Source organism: Nyctereutes procyonoides, unplaced genomic scaffold (assembly GCF_905146905.1).
Source record: "Nyctereutes procyonoides isolate TBG_1078 unplaced genomic scaffold, NYPRO_anot_genome, whole genome shotgun sequence".
Taxonomy (NCBI): Eukaryota; Metazoa; Chordata; class Mammalia; order Carnivora; family Canidae; genus Nyctereutes; species Nyctereutes procyonoides.
The window spans coordinates 37,590,209-37,615,342 of record NW_026575044.1 but is presented as its reverse complement, the minus strand read 5'-3'; the positions used below and the strand labels follow the sequence as shown (position 1 = coordinate 37,615,342).

The 25,134-nt window shown below is 40.0% G+C and overlaps 1 protein-coding gene across 1 annotated transcript in view; it reads left to right on the top strand.

The window, feature by feature from the left end:
* LAMA3 (laminin subunit alpha 3) overlaps nt 1-25,134 on the top strand; it is a 245,708-nt gene that overhangs the window by 5,740 nt on the left and 214,834 nt on the right. The window contains exon 2 of the mRNA XM_055324044.1: nt 22,241-22,393. Within this exon, the coding sequence (XP_055180019.1) occupies nt 22,241-22,393 (153 nt within the window). The remainder of the gene's footprint in view (nt 1-22,240; nt 22,394-25,134) is intronic.

The following is a 25,134-nucleotide window of genomic DNA, read 5'->3' as shown; positions in this document are numbered from 1 at the left end:
AGTTAAAATCTTTGCCCTAACGAATAACTTGAGCTCATGGACTTTCAGGGTTGTTGAAGGTGAATAGTTGAAATGAGAATGTTCAATCTTTGAATTGCAGGATTTTACTTCATGATCTGAATACCTGTGCCATTGAGAATGTAGACCATTTAATCTGAGAAAAGTATATAGCTATAGGGAAAGAGAAGGACAAAGGATTATTAATTTCAGCCCCTTACTTATGAGAAAACTGTACTTAACCCATGACAGAAAGTTAGCTGTGAGCATTTTACATCTTTAGTGCATATATGAATGTGAAAAATTGCACATTTTCTTCATTTTTTTTTACCAAAACTAGATTGAAGTATGTGAGTCATTTTTAACATTTTTATTGAGGCAGTAATTTAAGTACTATAACAAGCATCCATTGTAAGTGTGAATTAAATGTTTTTAAATAAACTTATAGAGTTGTGCAACTATCACTGGAACCCAGTTTTAGAACATTTCCATCGGCTCCAAATGTTCTCTTGTGTCTACACACTCAATTTCTGCATCTATTTCCACTACTATGATTTCTGTCTCTAAAAATTTCTCATTTCTGCATATTTCATATAAATGAAATTATACAACATGTAGCCTTTTTTTCTTTTTTACAACATGTGGTCTTATGTGTCTAACTTTTTTTTAAGCGGGTGAGGAGATGGTGTGGTAGGGACAGAGAGAGGGAGAGAGAATTTTAAGCAGACTTCACACGCAGTGTGGAGTTGAACACAGCACTTGATCTCATGACCTTGAAGCTAAAATCTGAGCTGAAATCAAGAGTTGGACACTTAAGTGACTTAGCCACCTATGTGCCCCTTTTGTTTCTGACTTCTTTCACTTGGCATAATGATTTTGAGGTTCATTACTATTGCTGTATGATTTAGTAGTTTGCTTTTTTTATTGTATAAAATATTATTCTGTTGTATAGCTATACCTCATTTTCTTTATTCAAATCATGGACATTTGGATTGTTTTTAAGTTTTGGCTACTACAGATAATGCTGCTGTCAACATTCACAAACAAATATTTGTGTGGACATATGTTTTTGTTTTTCTTGGTTTGATTCCTAAGAGTAGAATTGTTAGATCACATCATAAATGTATGTTTAAGTTTTTGAGAAACTACCAGTTACTGAAATGGAGTAGTGTTGTCTCCAACTATTATTAGGAACTATTTCTCCCTTCAGTTCTGTTAAGTTTTGCTTCATGGATATTGAGGCTTTTTTGTTTGGTATAGATATATTTACACTGTTATGTCTTATTGAAGGATTGGCTCTTCTATCAATGTGTAATGTGTGTCTTTATCTTTTGTAACTATTTTTAACTTTAAAGTTTAATTTGTCTGATACTGATATTAGTATGATCACTCCAGATTTCTTTGGATTACTATTTGTATAGTATACCTTTTTCTGTCCTTTCAATTTATTTGTGTCTTTGCATCTAAACTGAACTCTTGTAGATCTGTATTGTGGATTTTTTGTAATCCATTCTGCAGATCTTTGCCTTTTCATTAGTAAGTCTAATCCATTTACATTTAAAGCGGTTAGTGATAAGGAGGGCCTTACTTCTACCATTTTGCTATTTGTTTTCTATATGTCTTATATTTTTTGGTTCCTCAATTCCTCCATTACTACCTTCTTTTGTATTTAATTTCTTTTTCTAAAGAACCATGTTGGTTACTTTCTCATTTACTTCTCTGTATATTTAAAAATTATTTTCATAGTGGTTACTCTGGGGATTACAAGTAATGTCCTAAATTTATAACAGTCCAGTTTGAGTTGATATCAGCTTAGCTTCAGTAGCATCTAAAACTCTGCTTCTATACAGGTCTATCCCCCCTTCTTTATGATGTTATTGTCACAAATTAGATCTTTATACATTGTTGCCCATTGACACATAATTGTTCTGTGCATGTGTTTTGTAACTCATATGGGATAAACCAAAAATCCAATAATACTTGCTTTTGTATTTATCTACATAGTTAATTGTACTGGTGTTTTTTATTTCTTTGTATGGCTTTGAGTTGGTGTCTAGCATCCTTTCATATCAGCTGCAGGACTCCTTTAGCATCTCTAGCCTTTTAGCCTTCAATAGGGCAGGTCTGCTAGCAACAGACTCCTTTAGCTTTTGTTTATTTGGGAATGTCCTAATTTCTCCCTCATTTTTGAAGGATAATTTTACCAGGTATGGAATTCTTGAGTGACAGTTTTTTCCTTTCAACATTTTAAATATGTCATCTCAATGCCTTCTGGCTTCCATGGTTTCTGATGAAAAAATAGGTTGTTAATCTTATTTACGGTCCCTTGTATATGATTAATTGCTTCTCTTTTGCTGTTTTCAAGATTTTCTTTTTGTCTTTTGACAGTTTGATTATATATAATATATCCTGATGTGAAACTCTTTGAGTTTGTCCTACTTGGAATTTGTTAAGTTCTAGGACATGTAGATTCATTTAATTTAATCACAAAATTTAATCAAATTTTGGAAGTTTCAACCATTATTTCTTCAAATATCCTTTCTGCTGCTTTCTCTCCTTCTGCTGGAACTCCCATAATGTGTATATTGGTTTGTAGGTCAAGATCCTACAGGTGTCTTGAGCTTTGTTTATTTTTCTTCATTCTTTTTCTTATTCTCAGGCTAGATATTTTCAATAGGCTTATCTTCAAATTAATTGATTACAGGTTGTTATAGGTTGTTATAATTTTTTGAATAGATTCCAGAGTTCTAGAAATGTTCATTTTGACACTTTTTTTTGGTGAGATTAATTGTTGCTTTAGTGGAGGAACGGATCTTTGCAGCTTTCTCCTCTGCTATTTTTGGTGACATCCTTACATCTTCTTTTTGAGTGCCTCCTTATTTTCCAGTACCACAACATATTCCAGGGTCATTTTTAATTTTTTTTGTTCCTGCCTTGGAACCAACTGGTTTATCAAGGAGCATTATTTGTTTGTTTTTTAGTTTATTATGAGTGTGATGTTTAGAAACCACGATCTGGGTATGAGGTACCATTTAGTAAATGCTCACTATTACTAGTGTATCACTGCATTTAGACCCTTTCAGTGGACAAAGCTAGGAAATATATGCATATCTACAAATTTCTATATGCACACACATCTACACTGGAAAGGCAATTGATTTTTGCACATGGATCTTGTATCCTATGACCTTCCTATAGTTTTTTTGGTAGATTTTTCAGTATTTTATACATACAGAATTACATGTGTTTTATTTCTTCCTTTGCAATCTGTATTCCTTTAATTTCCTTCCTTCCTTCCTTCCTTCCTTCTTTCTTTCTTTCTTTCTTTCTTCTTTCTTTCTTTCTTTCTTTCTTTCTTTCTTTCTTTCTTTCTTTCTTTCTTCCTTTCTTTCTTCTTTCTTTCTTTTCCTCATTCATTCATTCAGAAACACTTATTAAATAGTGGCCCTTACATGCCAGGCATCATTCTAGATGCTGAGGATACAAAAATGATATGGACATGATCTTTCTGTAGATGACTAGTGTTTTTATGATCTAATTTTTTTAAAGACCAGGGAAACTCCTATGAGAGAAAATAGGATATCATCTCATTGTATATATTATCAAATTACTCTCATTTAGAGGTGAATAACTCTGGCTCTATAATCATGTAGACCCAAGTTTGAATTCTAACTCTACAGCTCTTTGACCTTGGAAAATTGCATAATTTAGTTTCCCAATATAAAAGACAGAATTAATAATACACACATTTATTGGGAGGATAAAAAGCACCCAAGCATATATTATGGAACATAGTGCTCAGTGAATGTGATTTCTCATGGCATGGAAAAACTGTTAGGTAAGATTCCTAAAGTGGTAAACTACAATGATTTGTCACAATAGTCATTTAAAAGTTTTGAGTAAAAAATTCTTTTTTTTAAAAAAAAAATCTTATTTATTTAGAGAGCAGGCATGAGTGAGTGAGGGGAAGGGCAAGGGGGAGGGAGATCTATATGGGGCTTGATCTCATGTCCTTGAGATAATGACCTGAGCCGAAATTAAGAGTCCAATGCTTAACCATGTGAGCCACCCAAGTACCCTTAAGAAATTATTTTAATAATGAAGGGTACAGTGCATTGTATACTGAACATAGTTGGCATACTAAATAATCCACAGGCAAAGTGGTTTTTATAGAATAGCAATGTTAATTTGTTTTTGTACTGTGTTAATAGCTAGTTTAGATATTATTTGTTTACATAGGGGCACATTTTGATATTAATTAAAGAACTATTTTAGGGGGAGTATGGCCATGGAATTGGACAACTGTCCATGTAGCTGGCCTTGGAGATGGAGGAGTTGCCCTTCCTGCACCACACGGTGACCTCCCGGCTAGTACCTGTGGCTTGTAACATTGCCAGCTGAAGGTGCTCAGGTGCCTCCTTCTCTCTGTGATGTTTCAGAAGCTTTCAACCCAGCTGAGGGCCTTGAGGCAAAGGCAGCTGGACTGCTGTGGAACTTGATGTTATTGTTAAAGGACGAGAGGCTTTAGCAGTGGCTTGTTTGAAAATGCAAGAGGAATTAAATGCACCAGTTAAAAAGTATCAGGAAAAACTAAGACAGCTCAATGAGCAAAAGAAGGAGACAGAAGATTGAAATGTGGGGCAGCATGCAAGAAGGAAAAAGGTACAAAGTAAATATTAGAAAGCCTCCAGAAGAAGACCATCCTGGGCTTTCTATTTCATCGCTTGTGCTGAAATGAAAATCTAACAGAAAGCCTTTGCAGGGAGGTAGTTATAAGCCTTTGTTTGGTGAAGGAAGTGAAGCTTGCTCCTGGAGACCTGGGCAGAGGCCCATCATCTGGTAGATGAGGCTGAGAATCTTGTTAGTGTCGCTTTTGACATTAGCAAGATGAATCCTTAACCCTCAATTCAGTTGCCTTACACATGCTTTTCACAGTGACTAGCCATGGAACAGGGGATTTATTTCTCTTCTTTACTACACCTGCGTCTTTAATTCTTGAAGTCAGCATAGGACATAGACATCACTACTAGCAGGAGTGGCAGTTGGTCACACTCAATAAAGCTAATGACTGCATTCATTGATTTCATAGGTAATTGCTAGTTGATAGATAAAGTCCTCTGGGTGATAACAGTCTTGGGTGGTTCTTCAAGTTAGAAGTCCCTGCTAGTATGACAGTTTCTGCAACAGGTTGTGTTGAATGATGTATTCCTTGTAAATGGTGAGCCCACCACCAAGGATAACTGATGCAGATAGATGATGGGGTTGTTTCTATATATTTATTTTTATGCACAGAACTTTGAAAGAAAAAGGAAACTGTAAATATTTAAAAATGCAAAGAACATTTTTAGCATCCTTATTAAATGCAAGGAAATTCTTTATGAACTTAAATTCATCTGTCAAACCTTAAACAATTTTATTTTTTAAAAGATTTTTAAGATTTATTCATCTGACAGAGAGAGAGAGTGCAAGTGAGGGGGGCAGCAGGCAAAGGGAGAGGGAGATGCAGGCTCCCCGATAAGCAAGGAACCTGATGTGGGGCTCAATCCTAGGACTCTGGGATCATGACCTGAGCTGAAGGCAGATGCTTAACTGACTAAGTCATCCAGGTGCCCCATAAACAACTTTTATCATTAAAAAAAAAAGTAACATTTTTTTATGGTTAATTTTGGTGGCAATAATATATTCTTCCAGAGTGTAAATTTTTTTTTTTTTTTTTGGTTGTGATTCAGGCTTTCATGAAACCTGCATTAACCCTTGATCAACATTCTGGAACCTTTGCCTAGTGAGGAAAAAGGTTCATTAAATGATACCTCAGTGGTCTTAGTCAATGGAATTGACTGTATACATGGGCTCATGGCCAAGGGACATGTGGGGGCTGAAATCCAGCCTGGGCAAGGCTGTCTCTGCTCAGAGGCAGGGAGCCTTTTTTCTGCTTCATAAAAAAAAAAAAAAGCACTTTTTGCATGAGCTAACAGAGGCTTGATTAGATCCCTCATGCCAGCAGGGTGGAAAATGCCCTGGGGAAAGCCAACTCATTGAATCTCATGTGTCCTGCCATTTTTTTTCAATGTCATAAACATATTTTATGTTCTCAGTCGTTTTCCCATCCTAGATGCTCAGAAAATACATGTGAGATTAATAAATGAACATTAGCTAGAGAGAATATGGGTTTTAATTAGATTGTTTATGCATAGCTTAACTGTGAGAAGTGGGAAAAAGAAGCAATTCTCCACTTCTTTCAAGTTATACCATATACTGCATATGCTGGGCACAGAAATGATACCAAATAAAGAGGCAGAATGGGGAGCAGGAAAAGCAGCCTAGTGATCAGGGGATGTATTCCCCTGCATAGTGCAGGGTATTAATTTAAAACACACTTATGTAACACTTACTGATGCTTGGCAATGTTCTAAAGCACTTTACATGTACCAACATCTTAATCCTCACAACAGTTTATGAAGGGGGTACTCTTTGCATGCTCATATTATAGATAGGAAATGGAAGCATGAGAGTTTAAGTGATTTGTTTAGGATCAGAAAGCTAGTACATGGGGCAGCCAGATACTCTGGCTGCAGAGTTCATGCTCTTAGCCGCTATACTATGCTGCCACTGCTGAGCCAACTACTCCTCCTTCAGAGTTTCTGCCCAGCTGTGCACCATCTCACTAATTCCATTCATCGCCTTGGAGCCATTTATTTCCATGTCTGGTGTCCTTATTAGATAGATCTAGGGCACTCTGAGAGTGGGGCCCCATTTTCCTGCTCACATCTGTTTTCCCTCTGGCAGCATGTCACAGATACTCCATAGATGCTTTGTGAAGAAACTTCCAAAGGGCAACACCATCATCAAATTTTCCTACTGGAGTAACACCTGTGTACAAGTGCTGCTTGACAAAAAAATACCTGAATTTCAACAACCTGCCTTTGGAAGGCAGGTGTGGCCCTGATGTGTTGAGTTTCCAGGTAGAGATATCTGATACAGTGGCTAAGACCAAGAAGCTGCAAGAGGCAAGGAAGGATCCTTCCTTTACAGGTTTCAGAGGAAGTAGGGCCTTGCCAACACCTCAATATCAGACTTCGAGCTTCCAGAACTGAGACAAGGCATTCATTTCTGTTGTTCTCATCCACCCAGTTTCTGGTATTTTGCTATGGCAGCCTGGAAGACTAATATGGTAACTGTTCATCTATTTGGGCTGCCATAACAAAATACAATAGATTGAGTAACTTATAAACAAAGGAAATTTATTTCTCACTGTTCTGGTGGCTGGGACATCCAAGGTCAAGATGTGGGCAGGTTCAGTGTCTAGTGAAGACCTACTTCCAGTTCATATTATTTTGCTGTGTCTGCATATAGTGGGAGAAATGAGAGATCTCTCTGGGGTCTCTCCTATAAGGGCACTCATTCCATTCAATTCATCCTAATACCATTATCTTGGGGGTTAGGACTTAACATATGGGATTGTGGTGGTGTATGTGGGGGGCATACAAATATTCAGTCCATTGCAGTAACTTTATTTTTTATTTATTTATTTTTTCATTGCACTAACTTTAACTTTAAATCAGATAACCTGTCTCTCCGTCAGTCAGCAGTACTTACTGACTATTCAGTGTGTGAGTTATCTGTGTGTGGGAGTGGAGCATGAAGGGCACTTCATGAGGCTCCCTGGATAGTTCTAGGATCTCTGCCCTTGAGACTTTGTAATCTGGCAATTCAAAGTGTAGTCCCTAAATAGAATGAGGTTGCTCTTGACAGAACAAATATTTAGGGATCATTCACATTAAAGTATCTTTAAATGTGAAGAGCGTATCAGAGAGCCATAAAGTAAGGATTGACTAATGCAAGTGAGACTGGGAGTTTGGGGACAATGGATATCTTGAGCCTTGGATCCATTTTGCATAGAGTCTAGTGGTTGGATGATTCCTTCACCACTAGTGAGGGTTGAGGGATTACATCAGGGGAAGGGTGGCGTAGGATTGTGAAATGAAAGGGCCAATTCCCTATGTCCTGGGATTGGCTCTACAGAGACTAATACTGCTGAGGATTTGTGTGCACAGAAGACATTGGTGGCAAAGGTTCCATGCAAGGTAGTTTGTGTCGTGATTTGATAAGAACAGAAATTTGAGACTTTGGAATTTTCCTCTTGTCTTCTCTGTTTCCAGGTGCCTTTCCTATTTTATTGTGACAACTGACCACTTAATGTAACTTTAATGTGATTTTGAATATTTTTAATGAACCAGAAAAATCAGCAGAAAATGGTGGGAGACCTCTTTTTTTAAAAAAAAAAATTATTTATATATTCGTGAGAGAGAGAGGCACAGACACAGGCAGAAGCGGGCTCCACGTAGGGAGACTGACGTGGGACTTGATCCCTAGTCTCCAGGATCACACCCTGGGATGAAGGTGATGCTAAACTGCTGAGCCACCTGAGCTGCCTGGTGGGAGACCTCTTTAAGAAAATCCCTTAGTGCTGCTATAAACATCGGGGTGCAGGTGTCCCGGCGTTTCATTGCATCTGTATCTTTGGGGTAAATCCCCAGCGGTGCAACTGCTGGGTCGTAGGGCAGATCTATTTTTAACTATTATGCTGAGTGAAATAAATCCATCGGAGAAGGACAAACATTATATGGTCTCATTCATTTGGGGAATATAAAAAATAGTGAAAGGGAATAAAGGGGAAAGGAGAAAAAATGAGTGGGAAATATCAGAAAAGGAGACAGAACATGAAAGACTCCTAACTCTGGGAAACGAACTAGGGGTGGTGGAAGGGGAGGTGGGCAGGTGGTGGGGGTGACTGGGTGACGGGCACTGAGGTGGGCACTTGATGGGATGAGCACTGGGTGTTATTCTATATGTTGGCAAATTGAACACCAATAAAAAATAAATTTATAAAAATAAAAAAGAAAGAAAATCCCTTAGTAAGGTTGCCATAAACTAGTTGAGTTTGTTTGTTTGTTTGTTTGTTTTATTTCATTTATTTCAGGTCAACTTAGTGGACTTTTATCTGAGTAAAAATATAGCTGTTGAAGTCACTCTTTCTAATAGTAATAAAGCCTTCATTCCTTTTCTCTAAGCAGCATGGAACTTTTTTTTATGTCTCATATACTTGGAGTTACCTGCAGCCTCAATTTTCTTTGATTGCTTGCTGGCCTAGGTTCTGGTGGTGTTTTCTCTGCCTAATAGGTACAGCAATTGTCACTCTAGCTTAGGACGATTGAAGATGAAACAAATCACAGTAGAACTTCTTGACTAACCACAAGGAAGATGTGGCTGAGGGTCTTCAGAATCGTTACAAAGATGTTTGTAACCAGTGTTCCCCATCTTCACTTAAGACAAAATAGAAGGGGATGTGTAATGTTGTAACACAAAGGATTGGGATCAGCTATGGGGAAGAACTAACTGTGCAGAGTGTATGGCACCACCAAAAGGATTTTTAAAGAAGAGGGGATGAGAGTCCTTCGTTAAGTCAAAATCCTATATGTTATCTTTTAGGCTGATCCACAGACAATTAGAAGGCTTTGACTGGCAGGCTTCATGGGGGAAGCTGCCCTCCCCACACCAGACCTGTACACAATGAGTGCATTGCAGTTTTCTCGAGGGAGTTGCAGCCAAGTGTTCAGGTGCCCCTGGACCAGCCATGCTCCTATGCTCATCTACATTCCCAGTCCTAGAGCTTAGATTCAGGGACTTCCAGTACTTCCCAGGTGCATCCCCTGAGACTTCTTATGGGATGCTATGGCTGAGGCACTTTTCCCCTTGGTGATGGGGTATTTTTCTACTCCTGCTCTCCCCTTCTCTTTACCCTCAACCCTCTGGGATCATAAAAAGGCAGGAGCCTTTTGTTTGGGTCTCCTGGGCAGTGAGATACTTCTGTCATCTGACCCCTGCCTGGTGCTGTTCCATGGGGAAAAATGGAGCACTGGGATGCTGGCATTTTTACCTCTTGCTTTCACTGTTGCAGTGAATAATGAAATCTTGATTTTTATTTTCAGATTGGCTTGTTTTCATTGACCATCTCAGCTCCTGGAAGCTGATAGAATTTTTGTGGATGATTTTTTAAAAAAGATTTACTTATTTACTTGAGAGGGAGAGAGAGAGAGAGGGAGGGAGAAGAGATGGGGAGAGAGAGGGTACAAGCAAGGGAGGGGCAGAGGGAGAGGGGGAGAGAATCCTCAAGCAGACTCCCCACCGAGTGCAGAGCCCAAAGCTGGACTCCATCTCCATCTCACAATGCTGAGACCAACTGAGCCACCCAGGTGGCCCTGGATGGTTCTTTTTTTTTTTTAAGATTTTATTTATTTATTCATATGAGACACATACACACACAGAGACAGAGACACAAGCAGAGGGAGAAGCAGGCTCCATGCTGGGAGCCTGATGTGGGACTCGATCCCGGGTCTCCAGGATCATACCCTGGGCTGAAGGCAGCCCTAAAACGCTGAGCCACTCAGGCCTCCCCGCCCTGGATGGTTCTTAATGTAGATTCTTATCAATGAAGGAAAGAACTGCTACCTGAGAATGTGTGTAATATTCATTCACTCCTCTATTTTTTAAAAAAGATTTTCTTTATTTATTCATGAGAGACACACAAAGAGAGGCAGAGACATAGGCAGAGGGAGAAGCAGGCTCCATGCAGGAAGCCCGATGTGGGACTCGATCACAGGACTCAGGGATCACTCCCTGAGCTGAAGACAGACGCTCAGCCGCTGAGCCACCCAGGCATCCCTCGCTCCTGTATTGAACAAATATTTATTGACATCTATGTTCCAGGCACAGGGGACAAGGACATTGTGGGCTGGGAATACAAATTTGAACAAGGTAACAAAGGTCTCTACCTGCATGGAGGTGGTGTTATCTGTGGAGACTGCAACCAATGAGTAAACATATTACAATAATTATAGATTATGGTTATATCATAGAGGGAATAAGCAAGATTTAAAAAAATATTTTATTTAAATTCAATTTGCTAACATGTAGTATAACACCCAGTGTTCATCTCATCATGTGCCCTCCTTATTGTCAAAGTGATTAGTGAAGGGAAGCTTCTCTAGGTTCAGTAAATGGAGAGGCTTTTCTAAGGAGGTGTTATTGGTACAGAAACCTGGGGGTTGGGAAGAAATCAGCCTCATGAAGAGGGTGGGAAAATGTGTTCCATGCATAGGGACCAACAGGTACAAGGGCTGTGATGTGGGAACAGGCACAGTGTGTTCTAGGAATTCAGAAAGCCATGCTGCCCTAGTTGTGTGTTTTGAATGTTATGCCTGAGTGAGACCTCTGTATCCTTTCCAGAATTTATAAATACTTCATTTTGGTTTTGTATGGATTTATATCCCTTCTGGTCCTCAAAAGAATTTAAGTGACTGATGAAATTTAAAAGCTTTGAACTGGGCAGCCCGGGTGGCTCAGCGGTTTAGCTCTGCCTTCAGCCCAGGGTGTGATCCTGGAGACCTGGGATCGAGTCCCACATTGGGCTCTCTGCATGGAGCCTGCTTCTCCCTCTGCCTGTGTGTGTGTGTGTCTCTCTCTCTCTCTCTCTCTCTCTGTCTCTTATGAATTAAAAAAAAAAAAAGAAAAGCTTTGAACAAAAGAGTTGAGGGACAATAGGAGACTAAAGCAGTGAGGAGTATCATTGATTCATGAAAAGATCAGGAACTAAAAGGAAATTGAAAGGGAAAAGCTTGGCTTGAGGAATGAACCAGGTCACCGTCAGACTATGTCCCCAAGGGCAGTATCTGGCTCTTAGCAGGTCAGTAGTTGAATACACTATTAGGGCAGATGGGTTCTCATTAACCTAGGCTTTGGCATGAAACTCTTGGAAGGAAGTAGTTTGGGTTTGGGGGAGAAGTAAATGTGACCTGGCCCACTTTGTAAACCTGAACTTGTGTTAGAGCAGGTAACTTACATGCAATGACAGGTACTGAGTGACCCCTTATTTGCCAGTAAAATGCCAACACAACATACAGAGAACAAGAGAATAGAGGGAGAAGTGGAAGAAAGAGGAATGTATGGAGACCATCAAAATATGAGTTTAAAAACTTCCAGAAGGAACTTCTTGGGTTCTTTCAAGAAGGAACTATTTGGTGCTAGAACCTCCAAAAGTAGATGGTATGGTGTCAGAGTTAAGAACATGAGCTTTGGAATTAATAGAGCTCCCTTTGAAAGCATCTCTTCCTAAGGATGTAACCCTGAGTGAGTTATGTAACCTCTGTGAACCTTGGTCTCATCTTCTGTAAAATGGGGATATAATACCACTTAGTTAGTTCATAAGGTTATCCTGAGGATTACATGAAGTAAACCATATACATCTGGGGCGTAGATAGTGTTTAATAAATTGTAACTGTAACTAAAGGTTATTGAGGAGGTGGAAATATCAAGGCTTTGATATAGAGGTCAGATGTGGTGGGTGGGGTAGATTAGGAGATGGAGACATAGTTCTGGGGAAACTTCTCTGAATGGAAAGAAATCAACAAGAAGCATATTGTGGCCAAGAGGATTACCATCATTTTCTTTCTTTGTTCTCTGATTTGGCCATGATGGGAAGGTAAGCAAGAAAAATTAGTACCTGAGAAGTCTCTGAAATGAGAGAGGTACCATAGAAAGATGGGAGAGCTGAACTGAGCATGAGTGGTGCTTCCTGGCCAGAGCAGACAAGTGGTTGGAAGTTAGGAGCTGGGAATAGCTTCTTGGAGACCCTGAGGGATGAAACAAGTAGACTTCATTAGAGGAGAAAAAGCTGGTCTAAACTTAGTTACACTGTGCTTTCTAATGAGTTTAGTGACAAGAGTCTGCAATTTGTTGTTTTTGAACATCAAGAGTTTACTTTCTGACATAAGAGGTAAAATCAGGGGTGCCTGGGTGGCTTAGTCAGTTGAGCATCTAACTCTTGATTTTTGGCTCAGGTCATGATCTCAGGGTTGTAGGATCAACTCCCATGTTGGACTCAGTGCTAGGCATAGAGCCTGCTGAAGATTCCCTCTCTTCTTCCTCTGCGCCTATGCCTTTAAAAAAAATAGGTAAAATCTCTCTCTCTCTCTCTCTCTCTCTCTCTCTCTCTCTCTCTCGCGCGCGCGCACGCACACACACACACACACACACACCCTTTTTCCCCTCTGGGGAGAGAGAGGGCTGTGTCTGGGATGACTGATCCTTCTTATCACTAATTAACTTGTTTATCACTTTCTAGTATGTTTCTTAGAGTCCCAAAATAGTTTATGCCATTTTAATTTATTAACTAAGTGAACAAGTATTAAGTGCCTACCTTGTGCCAGATACTGTTCTAGGTAGTGAACAAGTCCCTGTTTTCAAAGCACTTACAAGGCAATAAGGATGATAGCAAAATCAGCAAATGATAAGTACTTTCTGTTCAGAAGAAAGAGAAAACAGATATGACAGTAGAAAGAGATGCCACAGTGCAGCACTGCTTTTGATGGAGTGAATAGGGAAGACCTCTGGGAAAAGGGACTTAAGTCTGAGAAAAGCATATTGTTGGGAGAGGGAACAGCAAATGCAAAGATCCTGAGATGGGAAGGTGCTTGGTGTGAATGAGAAATAGCAATGATCAGTGTGGGTGGAGGGGAGTGAGTGAGGGGAAAGTGGAGGGTTGTCTGATAGGAATGATCCAGTAGAGGGCTACAGTGAGATACGGAAGAGTGTGTGTGTTTAGGGGGTTTAATTGCAGATACAAAGCCCTGGAGCAGGTAGGGAGGGCAGATTCAGCATGTGGTGAGGAGGGACGGGGAGGGGGAGACTTTGGAGCACAAGACAGCTTCTCCACAGCAATGGGAGGCAAAGCAGGTGTGTGGGCAGAAATGCAGGGAGGTTTGTGGTTTAGGAAGATGGGCATATTCAGTAAATTCCTCAGGAGAGGGGAAGAGGGAGGAGGTTTGAGGAGCTTCGAGAATGTCTGAAATAATTCCTAGAAGAGTAAAAGAGGTAATAGAGTGAAACACTGTACCAACAGAAAAAACACACTTCTCAATTGTCAAGGGGTGGAGAAGCTGAAAAGCCTCTTCCTTTACCTGGTCCTACCTGACTCACAGGCAGGTGGGGGCCAGCGGGACACGTTTCTCTGGCCAAGGCCCAATTTCTGAGGGGCGAGCAGATTCGATGCTGCTTCCTGGTGCTGGACAGTTACTGCCGCTCCCTGCTCCTTCTTCTCCCCCCACTACCTCTCTCACCTTCTACCCTCCCAGCCTCCCTCCGAGGTTTCCAGTCTGGCTATACCACTTAGGCAAGTTGCTCAACCTCTTCTTTGAGCCTCTGTCTCCTTATCTGTAAAAGGGCTGACTCATTATACTCATCTTAATAGATTTATCATGAAAATCGAGTCACCATGTACAAAGTGCAAGGTGCCCTGTTTGGCAGGTGGGTATTTCCTTTTGTCGTCGCTACTGTCAATGCAGCTACTTCTGTGACTGTTGCTGCAAGATGGGTCTCTAGTGGCACACCTCGCCTGTGCCTGTCACTGCTGCCTCTGTGGTCCCAGACTGCAGTGGATGGAAGAATTAGCTGAGGTTTTTGCTAAAAATTCTGATTCTTGGCTCAGAGACACAGCCTCCATGCAGGGATGTAGGACTGAGATCTCCATTTTAAACAAATACCCCAGGGGTTGGATGGTTGTTATTAGTATGATCACTTCCTGGATGACATCTCATTGAATTTTCACAACCACTGCATACAATTGGAGGGTTAGCCCATTTTAGCAAAGGGAAAACAGAGCTGAAGGGAGGCTAAATAATTTGACTAACATGGAACTTGTAGAGACCCGAGCTGGGTCTCTTTCCCAGGTTGTGGGCAGGTATGTGGAAAGTTTACATAAGTGCTGTTTCGGTGTGGTCTCACATTCCATCCAAATGGAAGACAGAGCTCTTTGATGGAGCTCACAGAACAGTTTGATAAGGATGGAAGGCGTTCTGGCTGTGAGTAACATCACCAGACCCACACACAGGTCCTGATTCCAGCACATCCTAGCTGTGTGGTTTGAGGGGAGGCACTTCACCTCTCTGAGCCTTCTCTTCTTTGCCTTGAAGTTTTGAATACCTTGATATAAGCCTGAGAGGGTCATGAAGATGAAGCCAAGTAGTGCATGCATGGCATGCCACTCCTGGATTTAAATATCCTCATGCTAGCTTGATTTTAGCAACTTCCGGTAATATATTGTATTTGAGCTACTTCTCTTCCCTCCTGCTACATTTCTTTTGGGGCAGGGGCCAACTCTTAGTAGTTGTTTGTGCTCTACACGTTGGCAATTCTAAGACGGTGGATAAATGGATGAGTGTTTATTTTTTAAATATTTTATTTATTTATTCATGGGAAACACACAGAAAGAGGCTGAGACACAGGCAGAAGCAGGCAGGGGAAAAAGAAAAAAAAAAAAAAAAAAAAAAAAAAACAGGCAGGGAGCCTGACACTGGACTCGATCCCGGTCTCCAGGATCACACCCTGGGCCGAAGGCGGCGCTAAACCGCTGAGCCACCCGGGGTGCCCCTGGATGAGTGTTTTTTTTTTTTAATTTTTTTTTATTTATTTATGATAGTCACAGAGAGAGAGAGAGAGAGAGGCAGAGACACAGGCAGAGGGAGAAGCAGGCTCCATGCACCGGGAGCCCGACGTGGGATTCGATCCCGGGTCTCCAGGATCGCGCCCTGGGCCAAAGGCAGGCGCCAAACCACTGTGCCACCCAGGGATCCCTGGATGAGTGTTTAAACAAAAAAAATTATATTAGGAGCATTGCTGTAATCAATGTCTTAGAACAATACAGTGTTATACTGTGAATTTAGCTGGGAAGCATTGTATACAAGAGGCTTTCAGTTAAGTAGAAGCATCAACAATGTTACAAATAAGATAGACTTTTTTCCCCATCCTTCTGAAAAAGCATAGGTCCCTTTGTGGGTCTCTGAAACACTGGCTTATTTTCCAGGGCCTTCCAACCTTAGATCTCAACTCTGTGTTGTTTATTTGAACAGTTTTGTCCCTTTGCCTTCCAGCCCCTTCTGTTATATTTGCTATTTCCCATATGTCTAGGCTAGTAATAGTCTTGATACAATTCAGAGCATGCATCCCTTGTCCCCATCTCCAAGATGAGTCCCTAGTCCTTGTCTTTTAGTATTTTCATCTCTATCTGGAATACAGAGTAGATGAAACAGGTTTGTGAGCATGGATGGGTGATTCATTCAACACAATCATGAAAGAATCCCACTGCTCCCTTTGTCCTCCTCTTCTCTGACATGACTCAGTTTTGGTCCTGCTTTTATTTATTTATGGCTATTTTTAAAATATTGAACCTCAGACGCAGAGTTGGATTCTGGATTATCTACAACCCTCAGTTTATGACATGCTTTGATCATTGGTCCTTGCATGGTCTGTTTTAATGCATATGTGGATGGATGGTTTTAAATAATATAACAAGCATCTATGTACTTGCTACCAAAACCAGAATAGGGCCTTGGTAGTAACTTGTGTCTAACCATATGGTTTCCCTACTTCCCATCTCTCTGTTTTCCACAGTATGGGGTAACCATCATCCTGAATCCTTTATTTTTTCTTTGCTTTCCTTTTTATATAGTTTTATTATGTCTATTTCCCTAAAAAGTATTTCTCATTTTGGTTGCTTTTGACTTTATATCATACTTTCCCCCCTCATTTAATGTTATATTGCTAAGATTCATCCATCTTGTTTCATGTTGTCAAATATATTCATTTATTCGCTATTGGTTATTTATTCATTCACTACTTGATTCATTCACACTCATGTGACTGGGTCATTACGTTATTCCCAGGATTTTGCTCTTGTGAACAGTGCTTCTGTGAATATTCTTGAACATGATGTCATCAGGTTTGTGCAAGAGTTTATGGGTTATGTGCTTGAAGGTAGAATTCCTGGGTCACAGGAAATGTGAATTTTCAACATTATAAGATAATGCCAAAATAGTTTCCAAAGTCTCTGCACCAATTTGTACTCCTATCATGTCCTTTCCAATACTATTTATCTTCAAATTTTGAACTTCGTCCTGTTGAATGGATATAAAACAGTATTACACTGTGATCTGCCCTGATCACTAATGCTGGTGAGAGAACATTTCTTCAAATGTTTATTGATATATGTGTGTTCTCTTCTGTAAAATGCCTGTTCCTACTTTTGCCCGTTTTTCTATTGATCTGTTTATACTTTCCATACTGATTTGCAGAAGTTTGGTATATATTTCTGATGAGAATTCTTTGCTGATTTTATGTTCTTTGTTCAGGTATTGATTCTTGTGTAACACCACGGCAAAACTTAGTGGCTTAAAACAAAACTTTGCTTTCTTATGATTCTGTGGGGTGACTGGGCTCAGGTGGGTGGTTCTTCTGCCCCATGTGATGTTAGCTGGAATAACTCAGTGGTCCAAGAAGGCTTCATTAACATGTCTGGTGTCTTGGTGCTCCTTGCCATTTGGTTAGCTTGGACTTTCTCTTAGCATGGTGACTTGGGGTAGTTGGACTTTTTACCTGGAGGCTGGCTTGCAAGAGGAAGGGAGCACAATATGCCAGTCCTTTTAAGGCCTCTGCTCCAAAATCCAGAATGACTCTTCTGCAAATAATAAAGTCAGTTAAGAGGAGAGAATAATCTCCAGGGAAAATAGCCTTTACTGCTTGATGTTTGAAGTGGCAGACACACACACACACACACACACACACACACACACACACGGAGAAGGAATTGTTGGCAGCCATTATGAGAGATGTCTGCCATTTGTATACTGTGAATACCTTTCAGTTTGTAACTTTTCTCTCTACTTCTTTAAGATGAACCAATATTCTTTTTTTAAAAAATATTTTTATTATTTTTAAATTTTATTTTATTTTATTTTGAGAGAGAGCGTGGGCACAAGCATGTAAGTGGGTGGGGGAGGGGCAGAGGAAGAAGGAGAATCTTAAGCGGGCTTCATGTCCAGCACAGAGAACAACATGGGGTTCCAGCTCATGGCCCTGAGATCATGACCTGAGCCAAAATCAAGAGTCAGACGCTTAACCGACTGAGCCACCCAGGCACCTGTAAGGTGAATTTTATTCTTAATTTTAATCTAGCTCTTCTTTTATAGTCAATGCTTTCTGCATCTCGTTTAAGAAATCGTTCCTTGCTTCAAATTCTAAATGATATTCACTGATATTTTGTGCTAATTTGTTTTAAAGTTTATTTCTGACATTAAGTCCTCAATTCATCTGAAGCGATTTTTGCTGTGGCTTGAGTAGGAATTTGATTTTATTGTTTCCCATTTGAGGTGGATTAGCTTTTCCCACTGATCTGATGTAACCACCTCTGTTATATACTAATGTTTTCAAAATGCATGGATCTGTTTTGGGCTCTTCTCTGTCCTGTAGGGCTGTTCCTCTCATCTTGCTCTGTTTTAATTATAATAGCTTCATAATAAGCCCTGATGCCTTGTAGGGCAAGTTTTCTCCTCTCTGGTCTCCCTGTTCAGCAATATCCTGTTTTTTTTCTTGGTTCTTTACTGTTGCATATAAATTTTAAAATTATTGTACTCAAGAAAATCTCATTGAGATTTTTATTGGGTTTATATTGATTTTATAGATCAATTTTGGGGAAGAATTGACAAGTCTTTTTTAATATTATCCTATCCAAGAAAACAGTCATTTTATTTATTTAGATCTAAGAAATTCTTTTAATAAATTTTGTTTGTTACTTATATTCAATATTTGAGTGAAATCATATGGTATTTGTTTTTCTCTGTCTGACTTCTTTTACTTAGCATAATACCCTGTAGGTCCATCCATGTTGTTGCAGATGACAAAATCTCATTCTTTTTTTATTGGTAAGAAACATTCCAATGTATATATATGCCACTCTTCTTTATCCATTCATCTATTGATGGACATTTGAGTCAATTCCATATCTTGGCTATTGTAAATAATGTTCTAATAAGCTTAGGGATGCATATATCTTTTCAAATTAGTGGTTTTGTTTTCTTTGGGTAGATACCCAGTTGTGGAGTTACTGAATCATATTCCTATTCTATTTTTAATTTTTTAAGGAGCCTCTATGCTGTTTTCTGAAGTGGCTGCACTAATTTGCATTCCTACCAACAGGTGCACAAGGGTTCCTCTTTCTCCACATCCTTATCAACACTTGGATTTCTTGTCTTTTTTATTCTAGCCATTCTGACAGGGGTGCTGGTAGTGACATTTCCCCACCCACTCTCCATCCCCTGCCCTCTTAGTCTGGATAGCCAGGCACTTTTGGGAACCAGTGTGAACACTCTCCACTTATCTTGCTAGCACCATGTGCCCCGCCCTTGTGTTCCCCTGCAGATCTGTCCCACCCACATCAACCCCATTTGGCGTATGTCTCTCCTAAAGCCACTTCTGCCCTTACACACCTTGCGAACCACCCCAGCAGGGACCAATGCCACTCCAAAGTGACTCCTGCCCTAGGGAGAGGGGAAGATAACCACACACACCAGTGCATCTGCAGTCCCAGCAGCCATTCCTTCTAACTAGCAGCAGAGAGAGAGCACCCTGGTGATCAGTACAACAACAGCCCCAGCAGACAGACTGGGGGCAGGACGAAAACCTCTCAGGGGACATCACAGGAAGAGTGCCCTGCGGTTCAGTGTGATTGCAATACTGGCAGATGGACTGAGGACAGGCATTTGGTCTGACGGCAGACACTGCCCTGCAGTATCCCCAGATAGGCCCCCTGACAGCACAGGGACCAAATCCTGCCCGGCACGCCCCCGGTGGACAAAGTGGGCCATTGCAGCTGGCTGGACAGTAGACAAATGTGGTTCAGCCACAGCAGGAGGCTGCATGCTGCTCCCATGGGAGACACCCCTGCAATATCTGGTTCTGGGGAATCAGGGGTGAGGGTAGGAGTGGAGGTATTGCACTCTAGGGCACCACGAGGCCTCTTTTTTCTAGACCAATTATACGGAGTAATGTATGTTATTGGCTATTCACAATGTCTAATAAACCAGAGTTGTAGGGGCTTGATGGGGAAGAGAGTTACTAGGTGGTGGTTGACATACTATTTCTGGGACCCTAGGTTTGGATCCTGGTTCTACCATTTACCAGTTGTGTGATTCTTGGGAAAATACTTAACTTACTCACTGTGTCTCCTTAACTGCAAAATAGAGATGATAGCCTTAGGGAGCAAATGTGAAGTGGATGGTGCCCAGTGCAGAATAGGTGCTCTTTAAATGTTCACTTTATTTATTAATATAATTATTTGAAAATTGAGAATCACTGAAAACACAAAAAGCATCATCTATATTCTTTATATGTTCACTATGGAGATGAAGATGGAGATAAATGCAGATCATAAGCATCCATATCCTTGGAAGAGATTTGCTTCTAACTACATGTAAAGCTTCTAACCTTAGAGGGGAATAATATAATTCCATTATCAGATAAGTAAATTGGTAAAATCTCTCTGGGGAAAAGTGGGAAAAATAAAGATGATTGCAAGGAAAAATATTCATAAGTGTTTAAATGTCTTAGCTTAAAGAATTGTTATGCTTTTTATTATATTGACAAATTTTTATAGAAAGAACCTTCATTTTTTTAAGAATTGCTGATGAGATAATTACTTTATGGAACTTCTTTGAGGTGCAAGACAATGTGCTGGCTAAAATGTAGTGACAAGCAGGACGCATATGATCTCTGATCTCATGAACTCATGGGGCTGCATATCCCAGATGTTGCTCTTGGGTTACATAAGTATAGGATGTCGAAAGATAAAGTGGTACATAAATATATCACCACATATGAGAGAATCCTCAGTTACACAGTAGATGAAAACATTTGGTCACACATTTGGTTACCCACCAGGATCAAATGTATCTTTGAACACTTAAGAATTAACTTTCAAGATGCTCACCAGGGGGAGAGGCAGAGGTACCATTCATTACATTACAGAATTTCTGAGAAGGCTGTAGCTGTAAGTTTGCTTCTTTATCCACCTCCTCTGTGGTGGTTATGCTTTAAGGTAATTGAATGGGGGAACAAAGCAGTTCAGTATGTGAAACCCATTACTGGATAATCATGATCTTTTGACCCAGTTCAAATGTAATCAATATATAAGAATATAAGAAAGGCCTATGTTCAGCTTTTTTGGTGGTAATGGCTGTAAAATTCTGTATCACAAACAAAACAAAACAGAAAAAAAATGCCTACCGAGAAGAATAATTCAATAAGGAGATGAAATGATATCAATAGAATCAGAATTTAGTAAGGCTGATAATACCAAATAGATATCACTCCAGGTAAACATGGATTCTCATTCATCTATGGAATTAACTATCAATTTCTCACTTTGGTATCCACAGCTCAGCCATTATCTCCCCACTTACTTTTTGAGACTTGTCTTTGATTACTTCTCTGTTGTTAAACTGAACCAACTGGCCTCCATGCCTTTGCTTGGGCTAGTTCTTCTACCTGGAACTCCTTCCTTGTTTGCTTCTCACTGACACTTACCAAAGCTGGACCATTCTCACCAGCAACTAATCCCACCTCTTCTACCCTGTTTCCTAAGCCCATAGAATACATGTTGCTTGGAACAAGCAACTTGGAACTCTATAGTCTTGCCATATCTCACTTCCCTTATAATTGTCTACTTATCATCTCCACTGGGACTGTGAACAGGGATTCTCTGTATCTTAGTGCTTGACATGGAAATTGCAGAATAGAACATAAAGAGTAAAAAGGATTTGCTGAAAGAAAACATCTTTGCATCTCAGGTACAACAGGTTCTTCTTAAAATGTCATATAGGACAAGAAAAACATAATTGTAAAACATGGAAGATAAATATATATGTCCTAGAAGCATTATACACACAGACATAAACAGGCAGTATGGTTTAAGATTAAATGAAAAAGAGGGGCACCTGGGTGGCTCAGTCGGTTAGGTGTCTGACTCTTGACTTTAGCTCAGGTCATGATCTCATGGTCTTGAGATCCAGGCCCACATTGAGCTCCCTGCTCAGCGTGGAGTCTGTTTTCTCCCTCTTTCCTTTTGCTCCTCCCTCCAACTCTTGCATATGTGCTCTCTCTCTCAAGTAAATAAATAAATAAATCTTAAAAAAGATTAAATGAAAAAAGAAAAAGCCTTATTACTGTCTTCAGAATACAGTATGATGAATCAATGGCTGACATCTCTAAGCTGTGTAAAGCAGTCTTTTAGTTATCTCTTTACTAAATTGTTAAGAAAGAATTACTTGAAAATAAAAAAAGAGCTTTTTTCCCCCTGCAGGGTCAGTTCTGTGACTATTGCAATTCTGAAGACCCCAGGAAAGCGCATCCTGTCACCAACGCAATTGATGGATCCGAGAGTTGGTGGCAAAGCCCTCCTCTCTCCTCAGGCACACAATACAACAAAGTCAATGTCACCTTGGATCTAGGGCAGGTAAGTTATGCTTCCAATTGGAAAGGGAGAAATTAGTTTGGATCATTGTTTCTGTAGTTATTTCTGAGATAATAATTATATTAAAAACAGGTATCAGTTTTAATTGGTATAATTTCCTCTTGGTTTTTTAATATCTTTATATTTTTTATAGGTTCTGTTCCTTGGCTGAGATTTTATATATTTTTATTTACTTTAAGAATATTTATACTTACTCACTGAAGCATTTTTATGATTGCTACTTTAAAGTTTTTGTCAGATAATTCTATCATCTGTTTCATCATCTCTTATTGGGTCTGTTGATTGTTTTTTCTCATTCAACTTGTTATTTCCCCCTGTGTGTTGATATAATGAGTGATTTCCACTTGTATTTTGGACATTTTAGATATTATATTAGGATACTCTAAGTCCTATTTAAATCTCTCAGCTTAGCAGATAGTCACCCTGTTTAGGTTTAATATGTAGGCTCTGGCCTGCTTTTGCAGCCTGTAGTTCCGATGACAATTTGGTTTTCAGAACTGGTGCATACTATTCTAGTCTGCTTTGTTCATCTGGTACTGGGGCTCTTGCTTGGCTGGCTCCCAGGAGTGCTGCTGCCTGTGGAGCCAGAATGAACTTCTCTTGATCCAGTGACATTTAGTAGGGGTTGAGACACACTGTACCTTCAGGGCAGAGACTGCTTCCCCAGTGCATTGTCCAAGGCTGCCTGGTACAGGTGGAGCTCCTGCTGAAATAGACATTTGGAAATCAATGGCATATAGATTGTGCTAACTGATGAGACCACATGCGAGTGAGAAGAGGAGGGGATCTAGGGCTGAGCCATGGGACTCTCCAAGATTAAGAAGTCCTGGAAAAGAGAAGGAACCAGTAAAGAAGATTGATATGAGATGAAAGTTGGGAGGAGGACAATCAAGAAAGAGTCCTAAAGCCAGGTGAAGAAAGTATATCAAAAGAAAGGCAGTCTTACAGTTCTATAATACAAGACAAAGAGCCTAATTTTAAAAAATGGGCAAGGGATCTGAATAGACAGTTCTTCAGAGAAGATACATGAGTGGCCAATAAGCATATGAAAAGATGCTTAGCATCATTAGCTATCAGGAAAATATAAGTTAAAACCACAATGAGATAGCATTTCACACTCAGTTGGGTGGCTATAATCAAAAAGATAGATAAAGTATTGATGAGGTTCTGGAGAGATGGAAACTCTAATACATGGTTGGTGCAAAATAAAATGGCATAGCTGCTTTGGAAAACAGTTTGGTAGTTCCTCAGAAAGTTAAACACAGAGTTGCCATATGACCTAGCAATTCTGCTCCTAGTTATATATTCAGGAAACATGAACACATACATACACAGAAAAACTTGTTTATGAATGTTCATTATAACATTATTCGTAATAGCCAAAAAGTGGGAGAAACTCAAATGTCCATCAGTTGTTGAATAATTAAGCCTAATATCCATATCTATACATGCAATATTATTCAACAATAAAAAGGTGTGGATTTCCGCTGAATGCTACAACATGGATAAACTTTGAAAACATGCTGCTTGAAAGAGGCCAGTCAAAAAAGATCACATATCATGTGATTCCATGTATATGAAATGTACAGATAGGCATATCTATAGACGTAGAACAATAGTAGCTTAGTGGCTGCCTGGGGATGGGGGTTTTGGAGGGAATTGAGGGATGACTTCTGGGAGGGATGGCTTGTTTTGGGGAAGACAAATGAAAACTGAATGTGGTTGATTGGACAAGTTTGTGAACATACCAAAAACCTTTGGACTGTCCATTTAGATGAGTGAACTGAATGGTGTGTGAGATATACCTCAGTAGAACTGTAACACATCAACAAAAAGTTCATGGAAAGAGTGTTTCAAGGAAAGAAAATGCAGGGAGAGTGACTATGTCAAATACTGCATCAAGTAACATAGGACATGTCATGACTGATAATTTGCCATTGAATTTGCTAATGTGGAGGTCCCTGGTGGCTTTGATGAGACAGGACTGAAAACCTGACTGCAGAGAGAGTAAGAGAGATTGTGAAAGGAAAGGAAGTTTGGAGTACAGAAATCTAATTTGAAGAGTTCCGAAGGAATGAGGAGAGAAGAAATAGGGGGAGAGCTGTTGAAAGTGAGGTAAAGATAAGACTGCTGACTGAGGGATCCCTGGGTGGCGCAGCGGTTTGGCGCCTGCCTTTGGCCCAGGGCGCAATCCTGGAGACCCGGGATCGAATCCCACGTCGGGCTCCCGGTGCATGGAGCCTGCTTCTCCCTCTGCCTGTGTCTCTGCCTCTCTCTCTCTCTCTGTAACTATCATAAACAAATAAAAAAAAAAAAAGACTGCTGACTGATTCATAATAGGAGACATAGAACAACACTAGCACTAACCCTAATGATAGTACTAATACTGATGTTTAAACCCATCTTTCTGCTGGTGATAGTGGTGTACAGAGTATAGTTCATATAGGAAATACTGCTTGACCAGATGCCTGCCCTCTGCCCATCTGCTGGGGCCGTGGTCACGTCTACCTGCAGGGTGTTTTCCTGATGTTGGTGAGTGGGGCTGCAGGAACCTCGTGTACTTTTGGTGGCACTGCAAACTGGAGCAGCCACTCTGGAAAACAATATGCAGGTTTCCCAAGAAATCAAAAATAGAATCATCATATGGATCCAGTAATTCCAGTAATTCTGGATATTTACCCAAATAGAATAAAAACACTTATTTGAAAACGTATGTGCACCCC